This window comes from Rutidosis leptorrhynchoides, chromosome 5 (genome assembly GCF_046630445.1).
Source record: "Rutidosis leptorrhynchoides isolate AG116_Rl617_1_P2 chromosome 5, CSIRO_AGI_Rlap_v1, whole genome shotgun sequence".
NCBI classification, from domain to species: Eukaryota; Viridiplantae; Streptophyta; class Magnoliopsida; order Asterales; family Asteraceae; genus Rutidosis; species Rutidosis leptorrhynchoides.
Genome location: NC_092337.1, coordinates 361,216,808 through 361,242,520, shown reverse-complemented (window position 1 = coordinate 361,242,520; position 25,713 = coordinate 361,216,808). Strand labels below are relative to the sequence as shown.

The following is a 25,713-nucleotide window of genomic DNA, read 5'->3' as shown; positions in this document are numbered from 1 at the left end:
GTATAATTCAGAAAAAAAACATGCAATGAGATAAAAATGAGGTTTACAGTATGCAGACCCATGCCTACTGTAGATGCTTATAATGGCTTAATATCTCTCTGGCATATAGACAGTAACACCATAAGCCCTGTTTGACTTTTTTTGGTCAAGTGATATACAACAAATTGCATTCTTATCTTTAAATAATTGCTTTGTTATTTGATGCATAGTTGCCTATATTTAAGAGCTTTCTCATTAATTAATATTGACAATAACAAATAATACTTGTATTCCTTTCTTATCTTCCTGAACCAAGATTGTGTACATTCAGATATCAGGGCTAACCTTTTGGTTATAGGAAACATGCCTGAAATACAACTTGGTGCTCATACAATAAGGTCTCATGGAACTCAAGTGGCAAGGACTCACATGCATGATTGGTTTGTTTTGTTATTTCTTATGGTCATGGAGGTCATTCTGAATGTGATCGAACCGTTCCACCGTTTTGTTGGAGAGGAAATGATGATCGATCTTAAGTATCCTTTGCAAGATAATACTGTTCCATTGTGGGTAGTCCCGGTAGGCCAAATTTATGACACCTTAATTTTTTCGAGATCACCTGAGATGAAATACTAAACTGTTGCAGGTTTTTTAATTAACAGATTATTGCAATCTTATTGCCTCTTGCGGTCATGCTCATATACTACTTTGTGAGGAAGGATGTTTATGACTTGCATCAAGCTGTACTAGGTAAATGTTATACAGAAGATATATTATTCGGTTGCCATTTTCACTTAGAAAATGTCATAGTGACTTAAATTATGTCCCCATGTGTTATTAGGACTTTTGTTTTCAGTACTTATCACCGGAGTATTAACTGATGCAATCAAAGATGCGGTCGGTCGACCCCGTCCAGACTTCTTCTGGCGCTGTTTCCCTGATGGCAAAGGGGTGAGTTCTCAGAGTTCTAATTGCTTCTATTCTTTTGCAGGATATAATGCTAATCCTAATTCTGATATGTTTAACTACCATAACATTGCACATGCAGGTTTTTGATCCTGTTACAAGTAATGTCATGTGTACTGGATTAAAATCTGTCATTAAAGAAGGACATAAAAGTTTTCCAAGTGGTCACGCATCCTGTAAGTTTTTGTTTGTTATTGTTTAAGTGACTGCATCCTGGTTCAGCGTTATTGCCTTTTAAGGGTCAATTTGGGTCACGTATGATCTGTTACAGACTTACAGGTCAAGCAAAAAAATTTAACTAATAAGTAACAAGTCAAACACTTTGAAATTCAATAACTTATCCAACTCTAGTTCAAATGCGTTATCAAAAGATTCAGATTAATTAATTAACTCTGTAATAATATACTTTTATAATCAAAATTAATGAATTACTGTCTGTATTTTTTTCTAAATTTGGAGGAAAGGGGTCTTTTCTCGTCAACACACTCCATACTTTTTAAGCCGAACCCATTATTACCTGTTAGCGAACACTCCAACCTGTTTATCTTGTCACATTACCTATCATTGAGTAGGTTGAAGAAAAAGGGTTAAGTGACCGTTATATTGTCTACTCCAAAATCATTCTGCATGTGCGCATTCATCTTTCAGAACTCACAATGAGCAGATATTTCATATTTTTCTTGACTTCATGCTCATATGTTATGGTATACTTTACTTGTTGAGTTTGCGTTTTATGCCTGAGGTGTGTCGTAATTGTTTTCTAGGGTCATTTGCTGGTCTCGGTTTTCTCTCCTGGTACATGGCAGGAAAGATCAGGGTATTTGATCGCAGAGGCCATGTAGCAAAACTTTGTATTGTTGTCTTGCCTTTACTTGTAGCAGCCTTGATTGGTGTCTCTCGAGTCGATGATTATTGGCATCATTGGCAAGATGTGTTTGCAGGAGGCCTTTTAGGTTAGTGTTAGTCACATACTTTAATAAAAATAAAGTATCATTCTGTTACTTGAACATTTGATTTTTGCTTTGAATTTGAGCTTTTACTGACTTCCTATCTTTGCGCAGGGATGACAGTTGCTTCGTTTTGTTACTTACAATTCTTTCCACCACCAAATGACATTGACGGTACTCCCTTTTTTTTTTTTTTTTTCAGTGAGTACACCAACTACATAGTTTACACTATGTGGTCCAAATATATGTATAGGGCACATAATCTAAGTATAAAGTATATTAAAATTTTGACCCAACTTTGACCAACCTTGACTTTGACCAACTCAGACAGAGTTTGACTTATTTTGACCTGACTTTTTAGCGTTGACCGACTAAATAGACGCTTTTGGAAACGGGCTAGCCACCAAACCGACTAGTCTTGGTCATTACAACATTGGTTATTTGATTAGACCTCAAAAACTAGTTTTGTAGAGAGGTATCTGTGCTATCTATTTCATTTCAAAATATCAACTCTAATGGCCCCACCCCATCATCAGAAGGAAAGACAAATAATTCATTATGGGCTGTTCCAGATATAGTTTGTAAACCTATAATACTTCTTTGTACATTTTAGTAATTTTACTTGAAATTAGTAGATTGGATTGTGATTCACAAGTTTATATGCTTGATGTGCAGGTTGGGGGCCCCACATATATTTCCAGATGTTAGCAGAATCTAGAAACGACACTCAACCCAGCAACCTCAATGGTTTTAATGTGCACCAATCAGAGCTTGAGAATGTGTGTATCCAATCTCACAATGGCAGGGGAATATCAGATGATTGACCGTCTGTTTATCGTCTAAGTTCTGTAAAATCTTTTAGCTCCTTTGATCGAATCTTTTAGCGTAGTATTGCGACTTTTAGAAGATACTTGCTGAACTCATATGCACATATGTTTCTAGCTTTGTTCTTAATCAAAATATAACGCCTCACCTTCGTATTTGGGAAACCGAAGTATACTTTGATTTCGAATGTCAACCCTATGACTTTTCAAGCTTTTAAACTAAATTTGAGTTTGACAAGAATGTTTGTTAACCTGGAACCTAAATCTTATTGATTCCAAACTTAATACTGCATTAGGTTGACATGAGAATACAAAGTGTACTTCATAGATGGTAGTCAGTAGATAACCTCAAGGAGTATACTGATTCAAACAAATAATTGCCCATGCGTTTGCTAAGGATTTATGAAATAAAAAATTTATGATTTTTTGTTCAAAAGCTATCATTAGGTTCCTCCTAAACACAGAAAATGATATATTACACCAAGGCATTCAAGATAACAATTTGAAAATTGTAACTTGGTATATCCAAATCATCAATCCATCACCAATATGACATAGCGATAAAGCTGTCTTGTTTCATATAACAGGTTACAACTTAGAATTTTTTTTGAATTAACATCTAGGGATGTTTAAGAAAACGATCTAAAGAATCACAAAGATAATACCATATATACCTGAGTGTAGATCTGAGATGATTATACGTTCTTGATTGTTTTTCTTTAGAAAGGTTACATGGGTGAAAGTAATTTTGTAATTTTGACAACGTATTCTTGTGTGTAAATTTAATACTTTGATTCATTTATTCTTTTACTACTCGTAGTCAATTATTTTCAAAAATCAAGTTCAAATTGTAGCAACCACATTTTGATGTTCTCAAATGAAGCACTCATATTCCCCATTCATTTTCAAATTTAGATTAGACACCGTGTGTTTACCACGATCAGAAAATCAATAAATAGTTAATCTAAATCAAGATAATTAACAAGATCGTTTCTTTCAATATAATTTGGTTTCCAGCCAAAATAATTAACCAATTGTCTTTCTTTTGTGTGTATGGAGGTAACTTTTGCATTTGAGTAATAAATCGTTATTTATTGATTTATCTGTTTCTAGTTTAACCAGTACGTGGTGTAATGATGGTATATTTCGATGCCAATATCAAAGTCTAGAAAATACTTTGAAAATAATAAAGTGAACAAGTAGTTCGGTGTTCATTTCCTAAAGTGTTGGTGAAAGAGAATTATGTTAACCAGTAAGAAAATAGAATAGCTAAAAAAAACCTTGAATCACAACGATAGAAACTGGACTTCGAAAAATAGACTCCGAAATGGACACCCAGGTGGTCTCGATGGACCGTCAATTTCGGTGTCCATTTTCAAAAATGCCGAAATTGACCTAACGATACTTAGTGCTCTAAGTTGGTTATGAATTGTCGTTTTTATGTAACTGCACTTTTTATTGTCAAACAAGCCTCGGGAGTAGGCTCGTGTGCCACTTAGCAACTTCAGATAAGTTAAATTTTACTATTCACAGCATCACATTTTTTTAAAAAAAAAAATCTCTAAATTACACTTCGCCCCTCCCACTTTTTTTTGCCCGGTTTAAGTCCTCGCCAAATTCTCAGTTTCAACCCTCCATTATCTTTTGACCCATTTTAGCCCTCCATATTTTTTATTTTTTAAGTTTGCCCTCTTAAAAAAACGAAAACGATGGTACGTTTTTTTACAATTATAATAGGTGTTTCGCATGTTTAAACGAATTATTGTTTCTTTGATTATGTGAAGCTCATTAACTTTAAAATATTCACCCTTTATCTAAATGGCAAAAATGATGAATAGTAACCACATTCGCGATTAAAATGTTTGTATCTCAAGCTCCAGAGAGGTAACAAAAGGTTTGTATCTTCGCGCTTACAATATTTTTATCAAAAATATATAGTTCTATATTACAAAAAGTTTCTCGTATGCAGCAGAGAGGTCATGGTTGTTAGATCATCAAAACATATCAAATAGTTGTCGTTTTACTTGTGATTATCCGTTTGTTGTTGTGGGTTAATGATTGGTGATCAATCATATGTCTTGTTTGGGTCCTAAATTCCTAATAATTCAATCCATCAATTTGTTCATCTTTGTTCCAGTCGAAATCACACCTAATATATTTCGTCTTTTGTCTGCTGCTCTGTACACCATTTCGTTTGAGGGCCTCCCTCCATTGCCCTACTCTTCTGTTTAGTCCCTTCTTAGTTTTCGATACAAGCACAATATCATCGCAAAAAAACAAGCACCACGACCTGTGTGACAAACTAAAAAACATCAGCCCATGTGACAAACTAAACTAAACACACACACACATACGCACGCACGCACACCAGTGGCGAAAACAGGAATTTTTTTCACCCGGGGCGAAATTTTTTTTAAAGCGTATCAATTTTTTTTTGGTAAAATATAGAGGTTTTGGGGAAAAATATGGTGATTTTTGAGCAAAATGTGGAGGTTTTTAGGCAAAATATGAAGGTTTTGGGGCAAAATACGGAGGTTTTGGGGCAAAATCTGGTGGTTTTGGGGCAAATTTTTTTTTCCACTGGGGGCAAAATCGAAAAACCCAAAATTTTTACACTAAAAATTGCAAATCGACTGGGGGCATCTGCCCCCCCCTGCCCCATGCTGGTTCCGCCACTGCACGCACTTGACCTGTGTTCCAAAATACAGTTAGAAACACGGAAAACATGATCGGAGTGTATAACCGGCTTCCCGGGAGTAGCAGAGTTAGTAACGAATTTAGCGACGACTCGAGGTTAAATGAGTTTGGTTATAATCAAGAATTTCGTAGTAGTCTCTCGTAAGTAAACTCTGTTTACTTATTGTAACCTTCGAAATATATATATCAATCGTTGCCAAATCATTTTAATCTTATTACCAATGGTCAATCCGGGCTTTAATTATTGGATTACATGTTCTGCGAATTTAAGTTAACTTTGTTGAACATTCGTATCCCGTTGTTAGATTTCTTAAATCTAATTTACCGTTGTGCTATGACATAATCATCTAACTAATACTATATGATAACTCAATCGAAATCAATAATTTGTACTTATAATTGGATTTTTTGCTCTTATACATAAAAAAAAGTTCACTTCATCCATAACACACTTCATCCCTGTCCAATATCTAAAATACTAGTATTATTTATTTACTTTTTAACGGCAGTACGGCTGGTGGGCTTTATTTTGGAGTGCAAAGCTTTGTGGCAATGAATGGGGCCCATTTGCGTCTTGGCTCATGGGCTGGTAGGTATCTTCTGCTTCTACTTACTTTTGTCATTGTGAGTGTAGTTATTGCTCGATAATACACCTTAAACCTTCGTAGTAATTAGACGGATCAACTTACAATAGGATCGACCGGCCCCTTTGTATGCTGGTCATGTGTAGTTGTCGTTTTCTTGAAAAAAAATTGGTTGCACCTTGCAACGAAATGTTTGAAATTGTCTACTACGGCTAGAGAATTTGTAGCCGTGACCACAAAATAGGTTGATTTCGTCTACTTTTGTCAAGTGTAGGTGTTCTCTCATGATAAAATACAGCATATTAGAATGCAACATGTATTACTAGTGTTAATACGCTTTAAACCGATAACTCTTAAGATTGTCGTAAACCTGCCTAAATGTGTTGTATATAGCGGTTACTTCCAGCCGGCGGCCTGACCCACAAGTGAAAAGTTTTTAATGCCATTTGAAGAGAATTTAATGCATTCTACGAGCGTGTTTTAGAAGCCACCTCAGGTCGACGACCTGACACTTTCAGCCGGCGGTTGAGCGTCAAAACAGATGGATTTTAACAACTGTCAACACGCGTAGCCAGTAAATCACCCGAGGCCAGCGCCCTGGAATTTTCGGCCAGCAGCCTGACCCAATTTCGAGCCCATAAATTGATGCTTCTACTCCAAAATTCAGTGTGCCATTGTTCTGCCATTTTCCATCATTCTCAATTCATTTCTGCAATTATGACGACCCGAAAATTTTCGACCAAATTTAAACTTGATCTTTATATGAATTCGACAAGATAAGCAAAGTCTGTAATGTTGAGTCTCGAAAATTTTGGAACTATATTCATGTAATCAATTACCCTTTGACCGTGTTCGACGATTCACGAACAATTGTGTGCAAATAAATATATAAATATAAGCGTATATATTAATTTGAATTAATATAATACAATTTAATAAGATGAAGTGTAAATATAAAGTAATATGCAGAACAATTAAGCTGTTGTTAAAATGAATCTATGTAAATAGATATATATATATAATTTTTTTTTGTTACACAATTAATATACTATGTATATTGTATTAAATATTCGAATATATTATATGAATATTACATAATTAATAATATGTAATGTTAATACATTAGATATAATTACAAGTTATAATATAGTTATTATATTAGTGAATATTACTTTCATTATTAATATTGATACCAGTATTATTAATATTATTAATTTAATACATAATATATAAACATGAGATTTGATAACCAAAATTTATTATATCCATATTATTAGTATTACTCTCATTATTAATATTAATATTAATATCAATATTATTATTTGTATTATTAATATTGTTATAGTATTTTGAATTTTGTTATTATTATTTATAATATTAATTGTACTATTAAAATCGTATATTTATTAAGTATTAAGAACCATTATTACTATTAAAATTATTAATTATATTTATCATTGAAAAAATATAGTATTTCTATTATTATAATTATTATTAGTATTTTTAATATTATTATTATTAATAATATTAACAATATTATTATTATTAATAATATTTATTAATTATTAATAGGAATTTAATATAAAATATAAATACTGATTAAGGTACATAAAAATCAGATTTATATAGAAAAAATCAGATATATATATATATATATATATATATATCGACATATACAGATACATTCACATGTATCTGTTATCAATCTCTTTCAATTTTATCTATTTTTTTTTATTTCTGTACGAACGACTCTAATTTAGCTATAAAACAACCGTGATAAATTTGTGTTTGTCTCCTCAATCATTCGAATATTACAAGCTTTATTAGTGGCACGCTATAAAATTTCCTAATTACTCATTCACTAATCAAAAACCAAAAACTTAAAAGAAAACAGCACGGTTCTCTGTTTGTGTAAACTTTTCAGAAACAATTCAAAAACGAGTTCAATTTCAAATTCCATAAATGCAGTCGTGATAGGAATCATCTCCTTAAACTATCTGTCAAGTTTCATTTATTAATTTGTAAGATCAAGTATGAATTTTGAGGTCAAAGTGTCGAATCAAAAAGTCAAACGATCTATAGATCTTAAAATTTGAATTCTATGTGTTGTTTCTGGATCAATTGAGGGTTCAAAAAGTTTCTAGGATTGGTTTAAAGCATATCTCATTTTATAATCATAGTGTAAAACGGTCCAAATTTTAAAATCAAACTTTGGGTTTTGAGTGTTCTTCGCGACTACAATTCTGTTTATTTATTTATTTATTTTTTTGGTCTGATGATCAAACAATCATAAAGGGTTATTATGATTCAAGTTCAAACTCTGAATCAAACTTTTAATTCGTTAATAGAATGGATTTTTGGATTCTGGTAAATCGAAACAATAAAGAAGATGAAGAACACTAGTTACGGATTAAGTATAATTAAGAAAAAAAGTTAACAGATAAATAAGCAGCAGAGCCATGGTCTAAGGAGTGATCGGGTTTCCTAGAGGTCGAGGGTTCGAGCCTCGTGTGAGGCACATTTTTTTAGAAGCCCTTTTTCTAAGGTAGTTTTCAATTTATATTATTATTATTATTATTATTATTATTATTATTATTATTATTATTATTATTATTATTATTATTATTATTATTATTATTATTATTATTATTATTATTATTATTATTATTATTATTATTATGGTTGTTGTTATTATTATTATTATTAATTATTGTTTTTATTATTATGATTAGTATAAATATGATTATTATTGTTATTATTATAATTATTATTGTTATTATTATCATTATTATTTGATAGTGCTCCAAATGAACATATATTTAGGTACAATATCCTTCCAATATGTAAAGCTTTTAGTTGTAATTGTTCTATATTTATGTAATATTCGTTTAAATAAATAAGTGCGAAGATAAAAGAAGAAAACGACGATTTGAAGACGCAAATGACCAAAAAGCTCAAATGTACAAGATATAATTCAAGTAGTTCAATTTAATGATGAGAAACGTCTAAAAATTACAAGAGTGCAAGCCGCGAAACGCAAAGTACAAGATATCTCCGCGTACGAAAGGACGTTCGAAAATCCGGAACCGGGACCAGAGCCAACTATCAACACGCGACGCAACGAACCTAAAATTACAAGTCAACTATGCACAAGAATATAATATAATATATATATAATTAATATAAATTATATATATTATATATATTTAAATAAAACATCGGCAAACTAGAAAACAAAGTGATTAAGCTGGATCCAGCTGGCCATGCGATCGCATGGCCTGGCTGCCTTATTCCCAAGCGATCGTATGGCAGGGAAATGGTGGCCAGGTCCTATAAAAGCCAGCGAATTTGACGAGTTTATATATATCTTTTTCCTTTCTTTCCTCTGATCAAATTATATATATTTATATTTATAATTTTAAGTTTAATTTAAGATTAATAATAATTGGGTTATTGTAAGAAATGTTTTAAGGTTTTGTAAGTCGAAATTCTGTCCGTGTAACGCTACGCAATTAATCACCACTGTAAGCTATGTTCTTCCTTTTTAATTTAATGTCTCGTAACTAAGTTATTATTATGCTTATTTGAGCCAAAGTAATCGTGATGTTAGACTAAATATTAAGACGGGGTTATTGGATTTTGTACCATAATTCGGGTTTGGATAAAAGACCGACACTTGTGAACATTGGACTATTGACTATTAATAGGTAGGGGGTATTGTCTAATTGAATGACATCTCATTAGAACCTATCGAACCTGTCTTCAAATTAGTTAATCTAATAATTATTAAATTGATTACGAATGTCCTATTTAGTGACGTTTATTCGACATCGTTTACAATCATTTAATTAATCAATAGGATTGGGTAATTGATTATTCATTATGGCCAAAGTGAATAAATTAATGTATCATGGACTAACTAAAACAGAGGTGGATTACATACAAGGATAATTGGTGTAATTGTTAACAAAGTATTAAAACCTTGGATTACATGCAGTCGATAACCTGGTGTAATCATTAAACAAAGTATTAAAACCTTGTTACAGTTCGAATCCCTAATTAGTTGGAATATTTGACTTTAAGAATAAGGTTAATTTGACGAGCATTTTATAATTATGATCGATGGACTATTATGGACAAAAACCAAATAGGTATTAAATAATCCAGGACAAACGACAATTAACCCTGGTAACAATTAATCAAAACGTCAAACATCATGATTACGAAAGTTTAAAGAAGCATAATACTTTTATTTCATATTTCATCGTACATTTATTTACTGTCATTTTAATTACTGCAATTTACTTTATCGCAATTTAAATTCTGTCATTTATATTATCATCATTTATCTTTACGCTTAAAATATAAAATCGGCAAACCGGTCATTAAACGGTAAAAACCCCCTTTTATAATAATATTACTATATATAATTATATATATTTTATACAAATATAGTTGTTAAAAATATAATACGTATCACTAGCTCCCTGTGGAACGAACCGGACTTACTAAAAACTACACTACTCTACGATTAGGTACATTGCCTATAAGTGTTGTAGCAAGGTTTAGGTATATTCCACTCTATAAATAAATAAATAACTTGTGTAAACTTGTATCATATTTCACCGTATTTCATATTAAAAATAAGTATATTTCATACCCCTTCGCTCGCACATCAAGTTTTTGGCGCCGCTGCCGGGGAACCGAAAGCGAAACGCTATATTTTTACGCTATATTCTAAAAAAATATTAGTTTTTAAGCTATTTTTGTAAAAATATAATTTTATATAAGTTTTAAAATATAAAAATATAAAAAAAAGTATATTTATCTATTTAAGTGTTTAAAAAGTTTATATTTTTTATTTATTTAAAGTATAAAATTATTTTTTAAAATATAATTTTAAATATAACCTATATATTAATATTGTAAAAATAAAAAAAAAATTTACTATATATATATATATATATCTATATATATAAGTGTTTAAATATATATATAATTTTAAGATATATAAAATAAAAAAATATTTTTATTTTTAGAATTTTAAATATAAGTTTTCTTTATATTTTATATAAATATTTTATATAAATATAAATCAGAAAATATAAAAATCAAATAAAAATAAATAAATTAAAACGGACCGAGTCAGTTTAAAAAGCCTAAATCAGATCTGGATTATTGGGCCATGCGATCGCATGAGCCCAACGCCTAATACTCATGCGATCGCATGATCGTCTGACAGGCTGATCCTTTGACGCATTAATTACAGCTGTAGGGTTTTTATAATTATTATTATTTAATTTAATTAGGGTTTGTATTAATTAATATATTTATATCTAGTTTTATTATTATTTGTAATTTAAAGTTTATTTATTTGTACTTATTATATAGAAAAATAAAAATAATATTTTTATATAAAATCTTATTCCGCGGCTTTGGCATATGTATTATTTATTTATTTTATATCTTTTAGAGTATGTATCTTTTTGTCGTATAGTTCGTAATTAGTTTAAGTATAGTTTTGCCGTAGTTATTTTTATACTTCTAAATTTTTAGGCTTTGCCGTAAAATCCCTTAAGTGCTTTTTCTTTAGAATTAAGATTTAGGCGCTTTAGAATTTTGCGACGTCGTTTATTTATTTTAGTGCCTAATTAATTTATTGCCGTTTTTGATATAAAATTGCATTTAAGTTTTAATACCTTTAGGCGCAAATTTTTAAATTTAATTTTTAGACTTTTAAGTTTCGACGTTTTTCTTTCTTATTTTTATTTTTCGATATTTTTCGACGCGCTTCTTTTTCTTTCTCATTTATACGCTCTAGTTTTTAGGACATAGATTTTTATCTTCTTTAAATTTCGACGAAAATTATTTTAAGCGGTTAAATTGATAGACATCCAAATTTTCTGATTCGTAGTAATAGTTGGATTTGTTAGTGGCGAGTTGTGGGCTTCCGATTTAAAGGGTCCTGGCTACCTGCTGCATCTATTGGCTATTCGAAACGTGGACAAAATCAGAAAAGTCTATTAATTTGATAACTTATATAATTTTTATCTTTATAACTAATAGGATATTCAGTGAATGCACCGAGCAAAACGTTCACCACCTTTCATACGTTCACCACCTGTAACTCGATCAAGACATCTAGCTAATATAATCGCCATTGATTTTTCTTTAGAATCATCATCTAGTCGAACAAGTTCTCCAACTCAAATTTTCGATAATCCATTTTTTGAACCCGATTTCACAATTGAGAACCCGGAGGATATTCAAGGCCAATTCCAAGATCCTGAACCACTAATCATTCCTCCTGAACCACAAACCGTTAAATCAGAATCCTCCAGTGATTCGTATTCAACAAATTAAATTATGGAAGTAACTGAACCTCTAAGTATGGAAGACCGAATGAGAGCCACACGCACGGGCCAAGGTCACGCCATTATTAAGCCAGATGTTAATGCGCCAGATTATGAAATCAAAGGACAAATCCTACACATGGTAACTAATCAATGCCAATATAGTGGTACGCCAAAAGAAGATCCAAACGAACATCTTCGAACCTTTAATAGGATCTGTACTCTATTCAAAATCAGAGAAGTTGAGGATGAACATGTAACGACCCTGGATTTTCTAACGTTTATTTATTAATAATTGTTATTATTAATACTTGTGAATTATTGAATGTATGTTATTACATTTACTCGTTACCATGATTGATCATACATGACTTTTGAATGCCCGACACGTCTTTGTGACATACGTATACTACGCGAATAATATTTTAAGATATTATTTACATTCATGATTAAGTTTTATTAATCATTTTAATTAACTATGGTTACTAGTTAATTACTTGGGCTTTATTGGATTAATTTGTTAATTACTTGAACTTGGGCCCTTATTAGTGTTAATGGACATATGAAGCCCACCCTACTTCTTTAGTGGACTCATTAGCCCAACTAAACATGTAAGTATTACATTTAGAGATTAACTAGATAGTTTAATACTTGAAGAATCTAGTCACTTGTTCATTCCCATGCAAACATCCCATGTAACCAACTTTTGAAGCCTTTACATGAGATTACCTAGTGGATTAAACCCTTCCTTTTTCCCTTCCCTAAACTGTCGGGTTTGGAGTATTACAAGGGAGAGATTCATTTTTTTTTTACTACTTGAAACACTTGCATTTTCTCTCATTCCAAAAACACACTCATACTTGCAACTCTTTTACTCTCTTTTCTCTCTAGACTTTGTAAGTATCTTGAACATTTTCTTCTTTTCTTTCCTTGCAAAACTGAAGCTACACTCTCATCATCATCATTCCTTGATTATTGTTTTGATACTTATCTTTGTTAGTTACTTACTAGTTGTTGTTGTTCTTTACTAGTTACAAAAATCAAACTCTTTAGTTTAATTCTTCATTTTATCTTGTATTTACAAGAACATTCAAGAACATAAACTTACTAGTTTATGTTCTACCTTTAAAGTTTTAAAGATTGTAAGTTCATGGTTGTAAAAATCATACTTGTGAATCATGTTTGTAAACTTAAAAGTTTACTTTCTTAAAGATCAAGACTTAGGCTTGAATCTTTAAAAGTATGAAACACATGAACTTATTTCTTGTTTACTTAGTTTATTTCTTTATATTATGTACTTTAATTTCATGTTTGTTGGTTTAAATGATCAAGTATTACAAGTTAGTCTTGATCTCATACTTTCTTGAACTAAAATTAACTTTAAAAGTTCAAGAACATGTAAGTAAGATTTCTTTAATTATAATTTGGTACACTTATGTTAGATCTAGACTTTTGGGTCTAGGATCTTCAAGATCTAACTAAGAACTATGTTCTACAACTTAAGATCTTGATTTTATAAGTTTATTTTCAAGTTGTAACTTAATATTAGTTTTAAAGTTCATGTATGTGTTAGATCTAAGACCTTGATGTAACTTTGGTTCATCAAACTTCATACAACTCTTAAGTGAGTTGTAATACATGTCTTAGACCTACACTTGTGTCATAATAGTCAAAACCTGGTTAATATTACTTTTATAGTTCATGTATGTGTCGGATCTAAGACTTTGATGTAACTTTGGTTCATCGAACTACATACAACACTTAATTGAGTTGTGATACATGTCTTAGACTTACACAAATATTATGATGGTGAAACCTTGGTTAAGATGATGCAAACACATCAACGAGTTGTACACTTGAAGCTATATGCATCAAGGATGAGAACCGTGATAAGCATCGAACACCAAGAACCCACCGGATCTACTGTTTTACTTTTTCTATGTCTGACCCGTACGACCTGGGCTACTGTAAAGATGATTTTCAGATAGCTCTGTTCGATTAGATAACTTTTCATTTAGGACTCATCTTAATCCGAGTTATGGTTTAGGATTTATGGCCCTCCGATCGTCACTATGTCTTTTAACGTTGTGCTGAAAATTCTGACCTACTCGCACTTAGACCGTCGCCACGGTCAAACAAAGACGAGTTTGCTTCTGGAATTTTTATTACAACTAAAGGACTAATATACGGAGCCATGGCCACTGGTCTCCCCTTATTTCAGTAGGTATAGAGGCCGTGGTGACTGATCAAACTCAGCCTTTGTTTTAAACTCTTTTCATGAACGAAACTTACTTTACACCTTTGTTTGATGATGAATGATGATGACCTTTAAGACCTAATTTACATACATTTAAACCTTTTGGGACAATTTACTGACTTAGTACTATTTGACTTAGGTTGAGGACTTTCCGGACCTACGTACTTGCTTATTTCCCGACTCGACTTTACCGCTACTTTATCATTATGAGTTATAGCATCCCTTTTTACTTTAACTATTTTGGGAACTGAGAATACATGCACATTTTATGTTTTACATACTAGGCACGATTACTTAAACATATATATGTGTGGCTTATACAACGGCATAAACATTCCCTTTAGCTCGGTAACGTTTAGTCATTGGTTTTTGAACCGGTGAACGCGAATCTTAGATATGGATCCATAGGGTTTGACATCCCCACTCGGGCTAGTCGTGCTAGCATTTAACAAGTGTTTAATACTTCATAAACATACGCACTTGCCAAGTGTACTTTCAGGGGGTATAAACGTTAAGTTAGTTACCAAGTGCCCACGGTTAACATATAATTTATCATACTGTTTTGAAACGCTCTTTGTAGCACTGAAATCTCGTGGCCTACCTTACATACTGTTATACTTAAACTATAGCTCACCAACCTTTGTGTTGACATTTTTAAGCATGTTTTTCTCAGGTGCTTAAGGTTGCTTCCGCTGTATACTAGTCTTGCTGTAGACACCCGCTGCTCTAGAGTTATCACCGCATGAACTGTTTATCTTGCATTCATAACTTTAATACTTTTGAACTATGATTTGTAACGACCTAAGGGTCACGTACTATTATCTTTGCTTCCGTTCATAGAAGCATACTTTGGTTGTAAAACACTTGACGTTCGTTATGACGTCACCTTTTATCATGAATGCAAACGTATTTTGAAATAGCATATAGTGTTTGACCTTGTAATGATCCTGTTGTTGATGATTCGTACACGATGGTTTTGTACGGGGCATCACATTTGGTATCTGAGCATTGGTTGTAGGGAATTAGGTTGCATTAGTGAGTCTAAGACCGACCGAGTAGGATTCACTAATAGGACTAATCTACAACTTGCTAGTTTACTTGTTTCCGCTGAACTTACTGCATGCTGCTGCTTACTGTTACCGCTATATGCCGTATGCTATTACATGATTTCACTACTGCATGCTATTATCTGCTTTTGATTGCATGATACTTGTCGTTATTGCTATGCTACTTACTGTTATACATGATTTCGACTGTTGGCCTAATACGTGCTTGCGTTATGACTTACTGACATGAAAAATTTATTTTTCCTTGTTCAGATGTCGGATATTCCACCTGCTATCATTTTGGGCAGTTCAGACTCGTCAGCCACCTCACCTACTGCTGCTGCCGACACACCAATCCCGTTGCCTACTAGTGACCCCAGCGCTTCATCTTCCGTTGTGATGCCCCGTACAAAACCATCGTGTATGAATCATCAACAACAGGATCATTACAAGGTTAAGTACTATATGCTGTAATAAAATAAGTTGCATTCACGATAAAAAGGTGATGTCATAACCGACATCAAATGTTTTACAATCCAAAAGCATGCTTCACTAAGTGGAAGCAAATAATAAGTGTATGTGACCACAATGGTCGTTACAAGTCATAATTCAAAAGCACTAAAGTTTGAATGCAAGGTAAAGTAGTTCATGCGATGACAACTCTAAGCAGCGGGTGTCTACAGCAAGTCTATTAACACAGCGGAAGCAAACCTTAGGCACCTGAGAAAAACATGCTTAAAATGTCAACACAATGGTTGGTGAGCTATAGTTTAAGTGTAACAGTAATATAAGGTAGGCCACGAGATTTCAGTGCTACAAAGAGCGTTTCAAAACGATATGATAAAGTATATGCTTAACTGTGGGCAATTGGTAACTAACTTAACGTTTATACCCCCTGAAAGTACACTTGACAAGTGCGTATGATTACGAAGTATTAATCACTCGTTAAATGCTAGCGCGACTAGCCCGAGTGGGGATGTCAAACCCTATGGATCCACATCTAAGATTCGCGTTCACGGTTCAAAAACCAATGATTAAACGTTACCGAGCTAAAGGGAATGTTTGTGCCTTTGTATAACCCACACATATATAAGTTTTAAGTACTCGTGCCTAGTATGTAAAACATAAAACGTGCATGTATTCTCAGTCCCAAATAGTTAAAGTAAAAAGGGATGCTATAACTCACAATGATAATGTAGTCGTAAAGTCGGTTCGGAAAAGGTGTGCAAGTAATCGGTCCGAAGGTCCTCAACCTAAGTCAAATAGTACTAAGTCAGTAAATCATCTGAATAGGTTTAAAAGTATGTAAATAAGGTCTTATGGGTCATCATCATTCATCATCAAACAAAAGGCGTAAAGTAAGTCTCGTTCATGAAAGTAGTTTACAACAAAGGCTGAGTTCGGTCAGTCACCACGGCTTCTATACCTACTGAAATAAGGTGAGACCAGTGGCCATGGCTCCGTATACGAGTCCTTTAAGTGTGGTAAAATTTACAGAAGCAAACTCGTCTTTGTCTAACCATGGTGATGGTTTAAGTGCGAGTAGGTCAGAAATTTCTGCACAACGTTAAAAGGACATAGTGACGATCGGAGGGCCATAAATCCTAAACCGTAACTCGGATGAAGATGAGTATTATATGAAAAGTTATCTACACGAACTGAGCTAACTGAAAATCAAGGTTACAGTAGCCCAGGTGTATTGGTCTATTACAGAAACAGCAAAACAGAAACTGTAAACAGAAAACAGAAAAATAAATGGACATAGTGACGTTCGGAGGGCCATAGACTCTAAACCATAACTCGGATTAAGACGAGTCTTATATGAAAAGTTATCTACTAGAAAAGATATATTTGAAAATCGTAATTACAACAGCCCAGGTCAACTGGTCTGTTACAAAAACAGTAAAACAGTAAGCAGAGAACAGGAAAGCAGAAAATAATGGGTTCCGGTGAGTTTGGTGCTTGATGTTCATCATGGTTCTCATCCTTGATGCCTATAGCTTCAAGTGTACAACTCATTGATGTGTTTACATCATCTTTACCATGGTTTGACCATCATAACCCATGTGCAAGTCTAAGTAAAGTCATTAAGTTAAATCATAAGTACTAACACTTGAACCTTTACTTTAGTGAAACCATAAGTTACAAAACTTTGATTATCAACTAGTAAAGTGTAATTAAGGTGCAAGAATGGAAGTGATAAACTAAATAAACAAGTAACAAGTTCATGAGTTTCATACTTTTAAAGATTCAAGCCTAAGTCCTGATCTTTAGAAAGTAAACTTTTAAAGTTTACAACATGAGCTTCAAGTATGATTTTTAACACATGAACTTACAATCTTTTGACAAGTATGTAGAACATAAACTAGAGAGTTTAGCTCTTGCATGTTCTTGTATGAACAAGATAAATGAAGAATCAAACTAAAGAGTTTGGTTCTTTAATACTAGTAAGAAATAACTAAGATAACAAGTAAGTAAACAACAACTAGAAACAACAAGGAATTAATCAACAACAAAGAGCAAAAGATGATGATGATTTAGGGGTGTTGTGCTACGGTTTTAGGGAGGAAAAGAGGAGGAAAAGAAGTCTTGCAACTTACCAAGTTTAGAGAGAAAGAGAGAAGAATGAAAGCAAGTAAGAGTGTGTGTAATATGAAAGAGTAATGCTAGTAATAAGGTGGTCAAGATTTTGAAAACCAAACCCCACTCCCCAAGGCCATATGGCCGTGATTCTCCCATCACCAATGGGGGAGGAGATGCCCACTAAGTTTATGCATGCTCTTTGACTCAAATTTGAAATTAGGGGTGCATGCATGGGAATATTTGCAACTAGCTTCCAAGTGTCTTAAACCAACTAGCTTAATTTCAAAGTGATACTTGCATGGGTGTTGGGCTAATTAAGTCCATTAAGATGTAGGGTGGGCTTATAAGTCCAATATCATGAGTCCATTAACTTTGTCAAGCCCAAGTTCAAGTAATTCACAAATTATTCCAACTAATCCCAAGTAATTAACTAATAACTTTAGTTAATTAAACTGATTAATAAAATAAATCATGAATGCAATATAATATCTAAAAATATTATTCGTGAAAGTTTCGTGTGTCACAAAAACGTTTCGGGCAATTAAAGTCCAAGTACGGGCAATCATGGCAACATGTAAATGTAATAACATATATTCGTTTTATCACACGTATTAATAATAATAATTATTAATAAATAAACGTTGGAAAATCCAAGGTCATTACATTACCCACCTGTTAAAGAAAATTTCGTCCCGAAATTTAAGCTGAGGTAGATGGAGGAGTCGGGAAAAGGTGAGGATACTTCCGCATCATTTGGTCCTCTCGTTCCCAAGTAAACTCAGGTCCTCGTTTGGCATTCCATCGTATTCGGACGATCGGAATCTTGTTGCGTTTCAAAGTTTGATCTCACGATCCATAATTTCAACAGGTTCTTCCACAAAGTGGAGTTTGTCATCAATTGTAAGTTCTTCCAGTGGTATGATCAGTTCGGGTGCAGCAAGACACTTATTCAAGTTTGACACGTGGAAGGTAGGATGAACTGAGCTCAATTGTGCTGGTAGATCCAAACGGTATGCAACGGGTCCAACACGTTCCAAGATTTCAAAAGGACCAATGTATTGTGGGTTTAACTTTCCACGTTTTCTAAAACGGATCACACCTTTCCAAGGTGCAACCTTCAACATTACACGATCACCAACGTTGAATTCAAAGTCTTTACGTTTAAGATCGGCATAACTCTTTTGGCAATCGCGGGCAGTCTTAAGTCTCGCTTGTATCTGAGCAATCTTCTCCGTCGTTTCGTGGACTACCTCGGGTCCGGTGATTTGCTTTTCGCCTACGTCGGCCCAACAAATAGGAGATCGGCACTTACGGCCATACAACGCTTCAAAAGGTGCAGCATTAATGCTCGAGTAATAACTGTTGTTGTACGAGAATTCGGCTAACGGCAAATGCCTTTCCCAGGCCTTTCCGAAATCAATAACACATGCACGCAACATGTCTTCCAAGGTCTGAATCATCCGTTCACTTTGCCCGTCTGTCTGTGGGTGATAAGCTGTGCTCATGTCGAGGCGAGTTCCCATGGCTTCTTGTAAAGAACGCCAAAATCTAGAGGCAAATCGGGGATCGCGATCTGAGATAATCGATAAAGGTACACCATGACGAGATACAACCTCTTTGATGTATAGTTGAGCAAGTCTTTCCATTGTATCAGTTTCCTTCATTGCTAGGAAGTGTGCAGATTTGGTAAGGCGATCAACGATAACCCAGATGGTATCGTATCCGCCCGCCGTCCTTGGTAGCTTGGTGATAAAATCCATTGTTATTCTTTCCCACTTCCATTGCGGGATTTCTGGTTGCTGAAGTAAACCAGAAGGTCTCTGATGCTCGGCCTTAACTTTCGAACAGGTTAAACACTTACCAACATAAGTTGCAACGTCTTTCTTAAGATTCGGCCACCAATACTGTTCTTTAAGGTCGTGGTACATTTTGCCCGCTCCAGGATGAATTGAATATCTCGATTTGTGTGCTTCATCAAGTATAAGGTTCCGTAGATCTCCATAAAGAGGTACCCAAATTCTTCCGGCATAACATCAGAGTCCAGACTCCCTAACCTCGAATCGAGAGACAAGTATGTTCAAATGTTCATGAGATATATTCTCCTCCTTGAGAGCCTCCTCTTGGGCTACTCGGATCTGGCTGTTGAGGTTCGAATGGATGGTGATGTTCAGAGCCCTAACACGAAGAGGTGTCGTCCTCTCCTTTCGGCTTAAAGCGTCAGCTACAACATTGGCCTTGCCAGGGTGATAACGGAGTTCACAATCATAGTAGTTGAGCGTCTCGATCCATCGACGCTGTCTCATATTCAGTTGCTTCTGATCGAAGATGTGCTGGAGACTCTTGTGATCGGTGAAGATAGTGCTCTTAGTTCCATACAAATAGTGTCTCCACAATTTAAGCGCAAAGACAACGGCTCCAAGTTAGAGATCGTGAGTAGTGTAGTTCCGTTCGTGAATCTTCAATTGGCGGGAGGCATAGGCAATAACCTTTGATCGTTGCATCAGTACACAACCAAAACCACTCTTCGATGCATCACAATAAACAACAAAGTCGTCACTGCCTTCGAGAAGCGATAGGATAGGTGCGGTGGTTAACTTCTTCTTCAAAGTTTGAAATGCTGTTTCGTGTGCGGGTTCCCAAACGAACTTCTTACCCTTGTGAGTCAGCGCGGTCAAAGGACGCGCAATCATAGAAAATCCTTCGATGAATCTTCGGTAGTACCCGGCGAGACCTAGGAATTGGCAAATATGAGTCGGAGTAGTAGGGGTTTCCCACTTGCTGATGGCTTCAATCTTGGCGGGATCAACTTTGATACCCTGGTCGCTCACAACATGACCCAGAAACTGGACTTCCTTTAACCAAAATTCACACTTGGAGAATTTGGCGTATAGTTGCTCTTGTCTCAAGAGTTCAAGCACTAATCGGAGGTGTTGCTCATGCTCTTCTTCGCTCTTAGAGTAGATGAGGATATCATCTATGAAGACGATAACAAACTTATCCAAGTACGGCTTGCAGACACGATTCATGAGGTCCATGAACACGGCAGGTGCATTTGTTAATCCGAATGGCATCACGAGAAACTCATAATGACCATAGTGAGTCCTAAAAGCAGTCTTCATCACGTCACTCTCTTTCACCCTCAACTGGTGATAACCGGATCGCAAATCGATCTTAGAGTAAACGCTCGATCCTTGTAGTTGATCAAAAAGATCATCAATTCGTGGTAGTGGATACCGATTCTTGATTGTCAATTTGTTGAGTTTACGGTAGTCGATACACATACGGAAGGATCCATCCTTCTTCTTCACAAACAAAACAGGTGCGCTCCACGGCGAAGAACTTGGTTGAATAAACCCTCGATCTAGGAGTTCCTGTAGTTGGCTTTGTAACTCTTGCATCTCGGAAGGTGCAAGTCGGTACGGTGCGCGAGCTACAGGTGCAGCTCCTGGCACTAAATCGATCTGAAATTCCACTGCCCTCTGTGGTGGTAATCCAGGTAACTCCTCTGGAAAGACATCGGAAAACTCGTTCACAATCCGTACGTCGTTCACACTCTTCACCTTGGTTTCTACTGTTTTCACATGTGCTAGGATAGCAAAACGTCCCTTCTTCATAATCTTTTGTGCTTTCACGCAACTAATGAGGTTCAGCTTCGACGTACATCTCTCCCCATAGATAACCAGCGGCTCGCCATCTCTTTGTGGTATACGAAGAGCTTTATCTCCACAAATAATATCGGCCCTTACTTTGGTCAACCAATCCATACCGACGATCACATCAAAACTTCCCAGTTTGATAGGTATCAAGTCAATTTCGAAATTCGCACCAGCTATATTAATAATAGCCCCTCGGCCAATTTGGTCAACCTTTTCAAGTTTACCGTTGGCTACCTCGACAAGCATACTTTCTTTTAAAGGGACTAACGACCAATTTATCTTATCACAAAAGTGTCTACATACATAACTTCTATCGGCACCAGTATCAAATAGGACAGAAGCTAAAAGATTGTTGATAGTGAATATACCTGTCACCAAGTCGGGGTTCTCGCGTGCATCCCTTGCATTAACATTAAAAGCTCTACCTCGCGGTGGTCCGTCATCCTTTCGCTTGTCGGGACACTCATTCCTGAAGTGACCCGTCTTTCCGCACTTCTTCGGCCCGGTGGGGTTCGCCCTTGCATTCAAAATTGTGACCTTGCAATCCTTGCCTATATGTCCAGACCATTGGCACTTCTCACAAACCACATTACAATACCCAGTGTGGTGTTTGTAACACCTCTTGCATTGTGGTAAGGTTCTCTTATAGTTCGGGTTGGAGTTGGTGTTGTATTTGGGGTTGGGGTTTCCACCATTGTTGTGCCTCTTGGCGGGGGTCTGGTCATAGGTTCTCCCCCTGTTGTTGTGGTGGTTGTTATTATCCCACTTTCGCTTTTCGCTACCACCAGCTTCAAACTTAGCCTTCTCTGGCTCATCAATAAGAATCTGATTCATGAGGGTATGCGCCATGCGCATTGCTTCGGGAACATTAGGTGGTTTGGACGATGTGACGTTTCCTTTGATGGACTTAGGGAGTCCCCAGAAATATCTCTCCATACGCTTGAATTTCGGGGTGACCATTGTCGGACACATAAGAGCTAGTTCCAAAAATCTCCTGTTGTAACCATCAAGGTCGTTCCCAACGGCCTTTAACTGCATGAATTCCATTTTCATCTTTTGTATTTCAGTTCTCGGACAATACTCATCAATCATTGCCGCTTTGAATTCCTCCCATGGCGTAGCATACGCCTCATCAATGCCTTTCGCTTAAGCTAACGTGTTCCACCACGTTAGCGCGCCGTCAGATAGCGTGCACGAAGCAAACTTGGTCTTGTTGTCCTCCGAACAGTTGCTCACTCGGAATACCGAATCAAGTTTCTCGAACCATCTGGTGAGACCAACCGGTCCCTCGGTTCCACTGAAGTTATGTGGTTTGCAGCTCTGGAATTCCTTGTAAGTACACCCATTTCGAACGGGTAGGATAACCGGTGGTGGCGGCGGTGGAGCTTGGAGGTTTCTTTCTGCTAGGGCTGCGGCTACACGTTCTTGGATCATCTCTTCAATTTGAGCGGCAGTAGGTGTGGATTGACCGTTAGCCATGGTGTTCTATACAAACATTTTGACTCAAGTCAAAATCCAGCATTCAATATATAATAATATAGTATATAACAACCAACATGTAAACAGCACAACACATGTTAATTAAGTAACGCAAGTTGATACAAGTACCGCAAAACACCATACAGTAACGTAAGTAGAACACTTGTGCAAAAAGTAACATCACAAAGTTTCCATTCATTAATAATAATAAGTTTCATACATCTGAATAAGTTCGTACAATACATAAGTGAAATATGAAACTACAACTAGATTACATCATGAAATCTAATACAAAAGGTCCTACGGTGAAGGTGGGTGTAGGATGTCTAAAACCTGAGCCAACTGATCCTCGAGCTTAGTAACCTAAGCTCGGAGAATCTCCACCTCCCTTGTCAATTCCTCAACAGTGGGAGCTGGTGGGGCGGGCGGTGCTGGTGGTGCAGGTGGGGCCGGTGGAGCAGATGGTGCTGGCGGAGCGGATGGTGCAGACTGCACGAAACGGGGTGCAGATGTCCCGGCTCCAGAAATAGTCAGCACGTAACGAGGTGTCTTACGTATGAGTGGGTCGGCAGGGTACGGCACGAGCCGCTTACGGGCAGTAACCCTCCGACGTTGACCAAAAGCGTAAGTGAAAGCACGACCTCCATTCACCCCTGGAATGACGGTGCCATCAGGACGGTACCGCTTCTTTGGCGGGGTGGAGGGTGCCTGAATAGGTATATCAGCAGGGTCCTCATCATCACTGGAGTCATCCGAAGGGGTGTCGTATGATGGAGCATCAGTGGAAGACCCGTCGTCTGAATCACGTGGTGGAGATACGGGTGGCTCAACTGGCAGTCCGAAGGCGGCCAACATCTGTCTGTGTCTGCCTGGTGGAATTGGCACTAAACTTCCGTTAGGAGTGCGTCGGCAAGGCGTGCGCATATGTTTACGAAATGGCCCTTCCCCGAACTCTGCGGGAATCTCAATCCCACCGATGCGGGGCTGTGACCCCGAGGGTCCGGGAGCAGACGGAGCTGGAATCTCCGTAGGGCCTACGTGTCCATCAGAAGTAGCCACTGGGGCAGGTGTACTACTACTGGCTCCGGAAGTAGAAGCACCGGGATCACTAATGGGTAGCGGGACCGGTGTATCGCCAGCAGCAGCAGGTGGGGCGACGGGGTCTGAGTCTGAACTGCCCAAAACGTTAGCAGGTGGTACATCCGACATCTGAACAAGGAAAAATAAATTTTCCATGTCAGTAAGTCATAAAGCAAGCACGTATTAGGCCAACAGTTTAAATCATGTATAACAATAAGTAGCATGGCAATAACAGCAAATCGTACAAAGGTAGCATGCAATCAAAAGCAAGTAATAGCATGCAGTAGTGAAATCATGTTGTAGCATATGGCATATAGCAGTAACAGTAAGCAGCAGCATGCAGTAAGTTTAGCGGAAACAAGTAACTAGCAAGTTGTAGATTAGTCCTATTAGTGAATCCTACTCGGGTCGGTCTTAGACTCACTAATGCAACCTAATTCCCTACAACTAATGCTCTGATACCAAATGTGATGCCCCGTACAAAACCATCGTGTATGAATCATCAACAACAGGATCATTACAAGGTTAAGTACTATATGCTGTAATAAAATAAGTTGCATTCACGATAAAAAGGTGATGTCATAACCGACATCAAATGTTTTACAATTCAAAAGCATGCTTCACTAAGTGGAAGCAAATAATAAGTGTATGTGACCACAATGGTCGTTACAAGTCATAATTCAAAAGCACTAAAGTTTGAATGCAAGGTAAAGTAGTTCATGTGATGACAACTCTAAGCAGCGGGTGTCTATAGCAAGTCTAGTAACACAGCGAAAGCAAACCTTAGGCACCTGAGAAAAACATGCTTAAAATGTCAACACAATAGTTGGTGAGCTATAGTTTAAGTGTAACAGTAATATAAGGTAGGCCACGAGATTTCAGTGCTACAAAGAGCGTTTCAAAATGATATGATAAAGTATATGCTTAACCGTTGGCACTTGGTAACTAACTTAACGTTTATACCCCCTGAAAGTACACTTGGCAAGTGCGTATGATTACGAAGTATTAATCACTCGTTAAATGCTAGCGCGACTAGCCCGAGTGGGGATGTCAAACCCTATGGATCCATATCTAAGATTCGCGTTCACGGTTCAAAAACCAGTGATTAAACGTTACCGAGCTAAAGAGAATGTTTGTGCCGTTGTATAACCCACACATATATAAGTTTTAAGTACTCGTGCCTAGTATGTAAAACATAAAACGTGCATGTATTCTCAGTCCCAAATAGTTAAAGTAAAAAGGGATGCTATAACTCACAATGA

General features: G+C 35.9%; 1 protein-coding gene across 1 annotated transcript; it reads left to right on the top strand.

The window, feature by feature from the left end:
* The first annotated feature begins 308 nt into the window (after window positions 1–308).
* LOC139847056 (lipid phosphate phosphatase 2) lies at window positions 309–2,875 on the top strand. The gene is made up of 7 exons (XM_071836652.1): window positions 309–558; window positions 642–729; window positions 821–930; window positions 1,028–1,121; window positions 1,710–1,898; window positions 2,007–2,066; window positions 2,568–2,875. Exons 1-7 carry the CDS (start codon window positions 343–345, stop codon window positions 2,714–2,716), a joined length of 906 nt encoding a protein of 301 aa, XP_071692753.1. The 5' UTR covers window positions 309–342; the 3' UTR covers window positions 2,717–2,875.
* Window positions 2,876–25,713: the final 22,838 nt, after the last annotated feature.

What these genes read in the sequence shown, in the direction of transcription:
- LOC139847056 (XM_071836652.1), top strand. Translation starts at nt 343, where the DNA reads ATGCCTGAAATACAACTTGGTGCTCATACAATAAGGTCTCATGGAACT. An exon ending in GTTTGCAGGAGGCCTTTTAG is followed by an intron (nt 1,899 to 2,006) that starts GTTAGTGTTAGT and finishes ATCTTTGCGCAG; the next exon opens with GGATGACAGTTGCTTCGTTT. An exon ending in ACCACCAAATGACATTGACG is followed by an intron (nt 2,067 to 2,567) that starts GTACTCCCTTTT and finishes CTTGATGTGCAG; the next exon opens with GTTGGGGGCCCCACATATAT.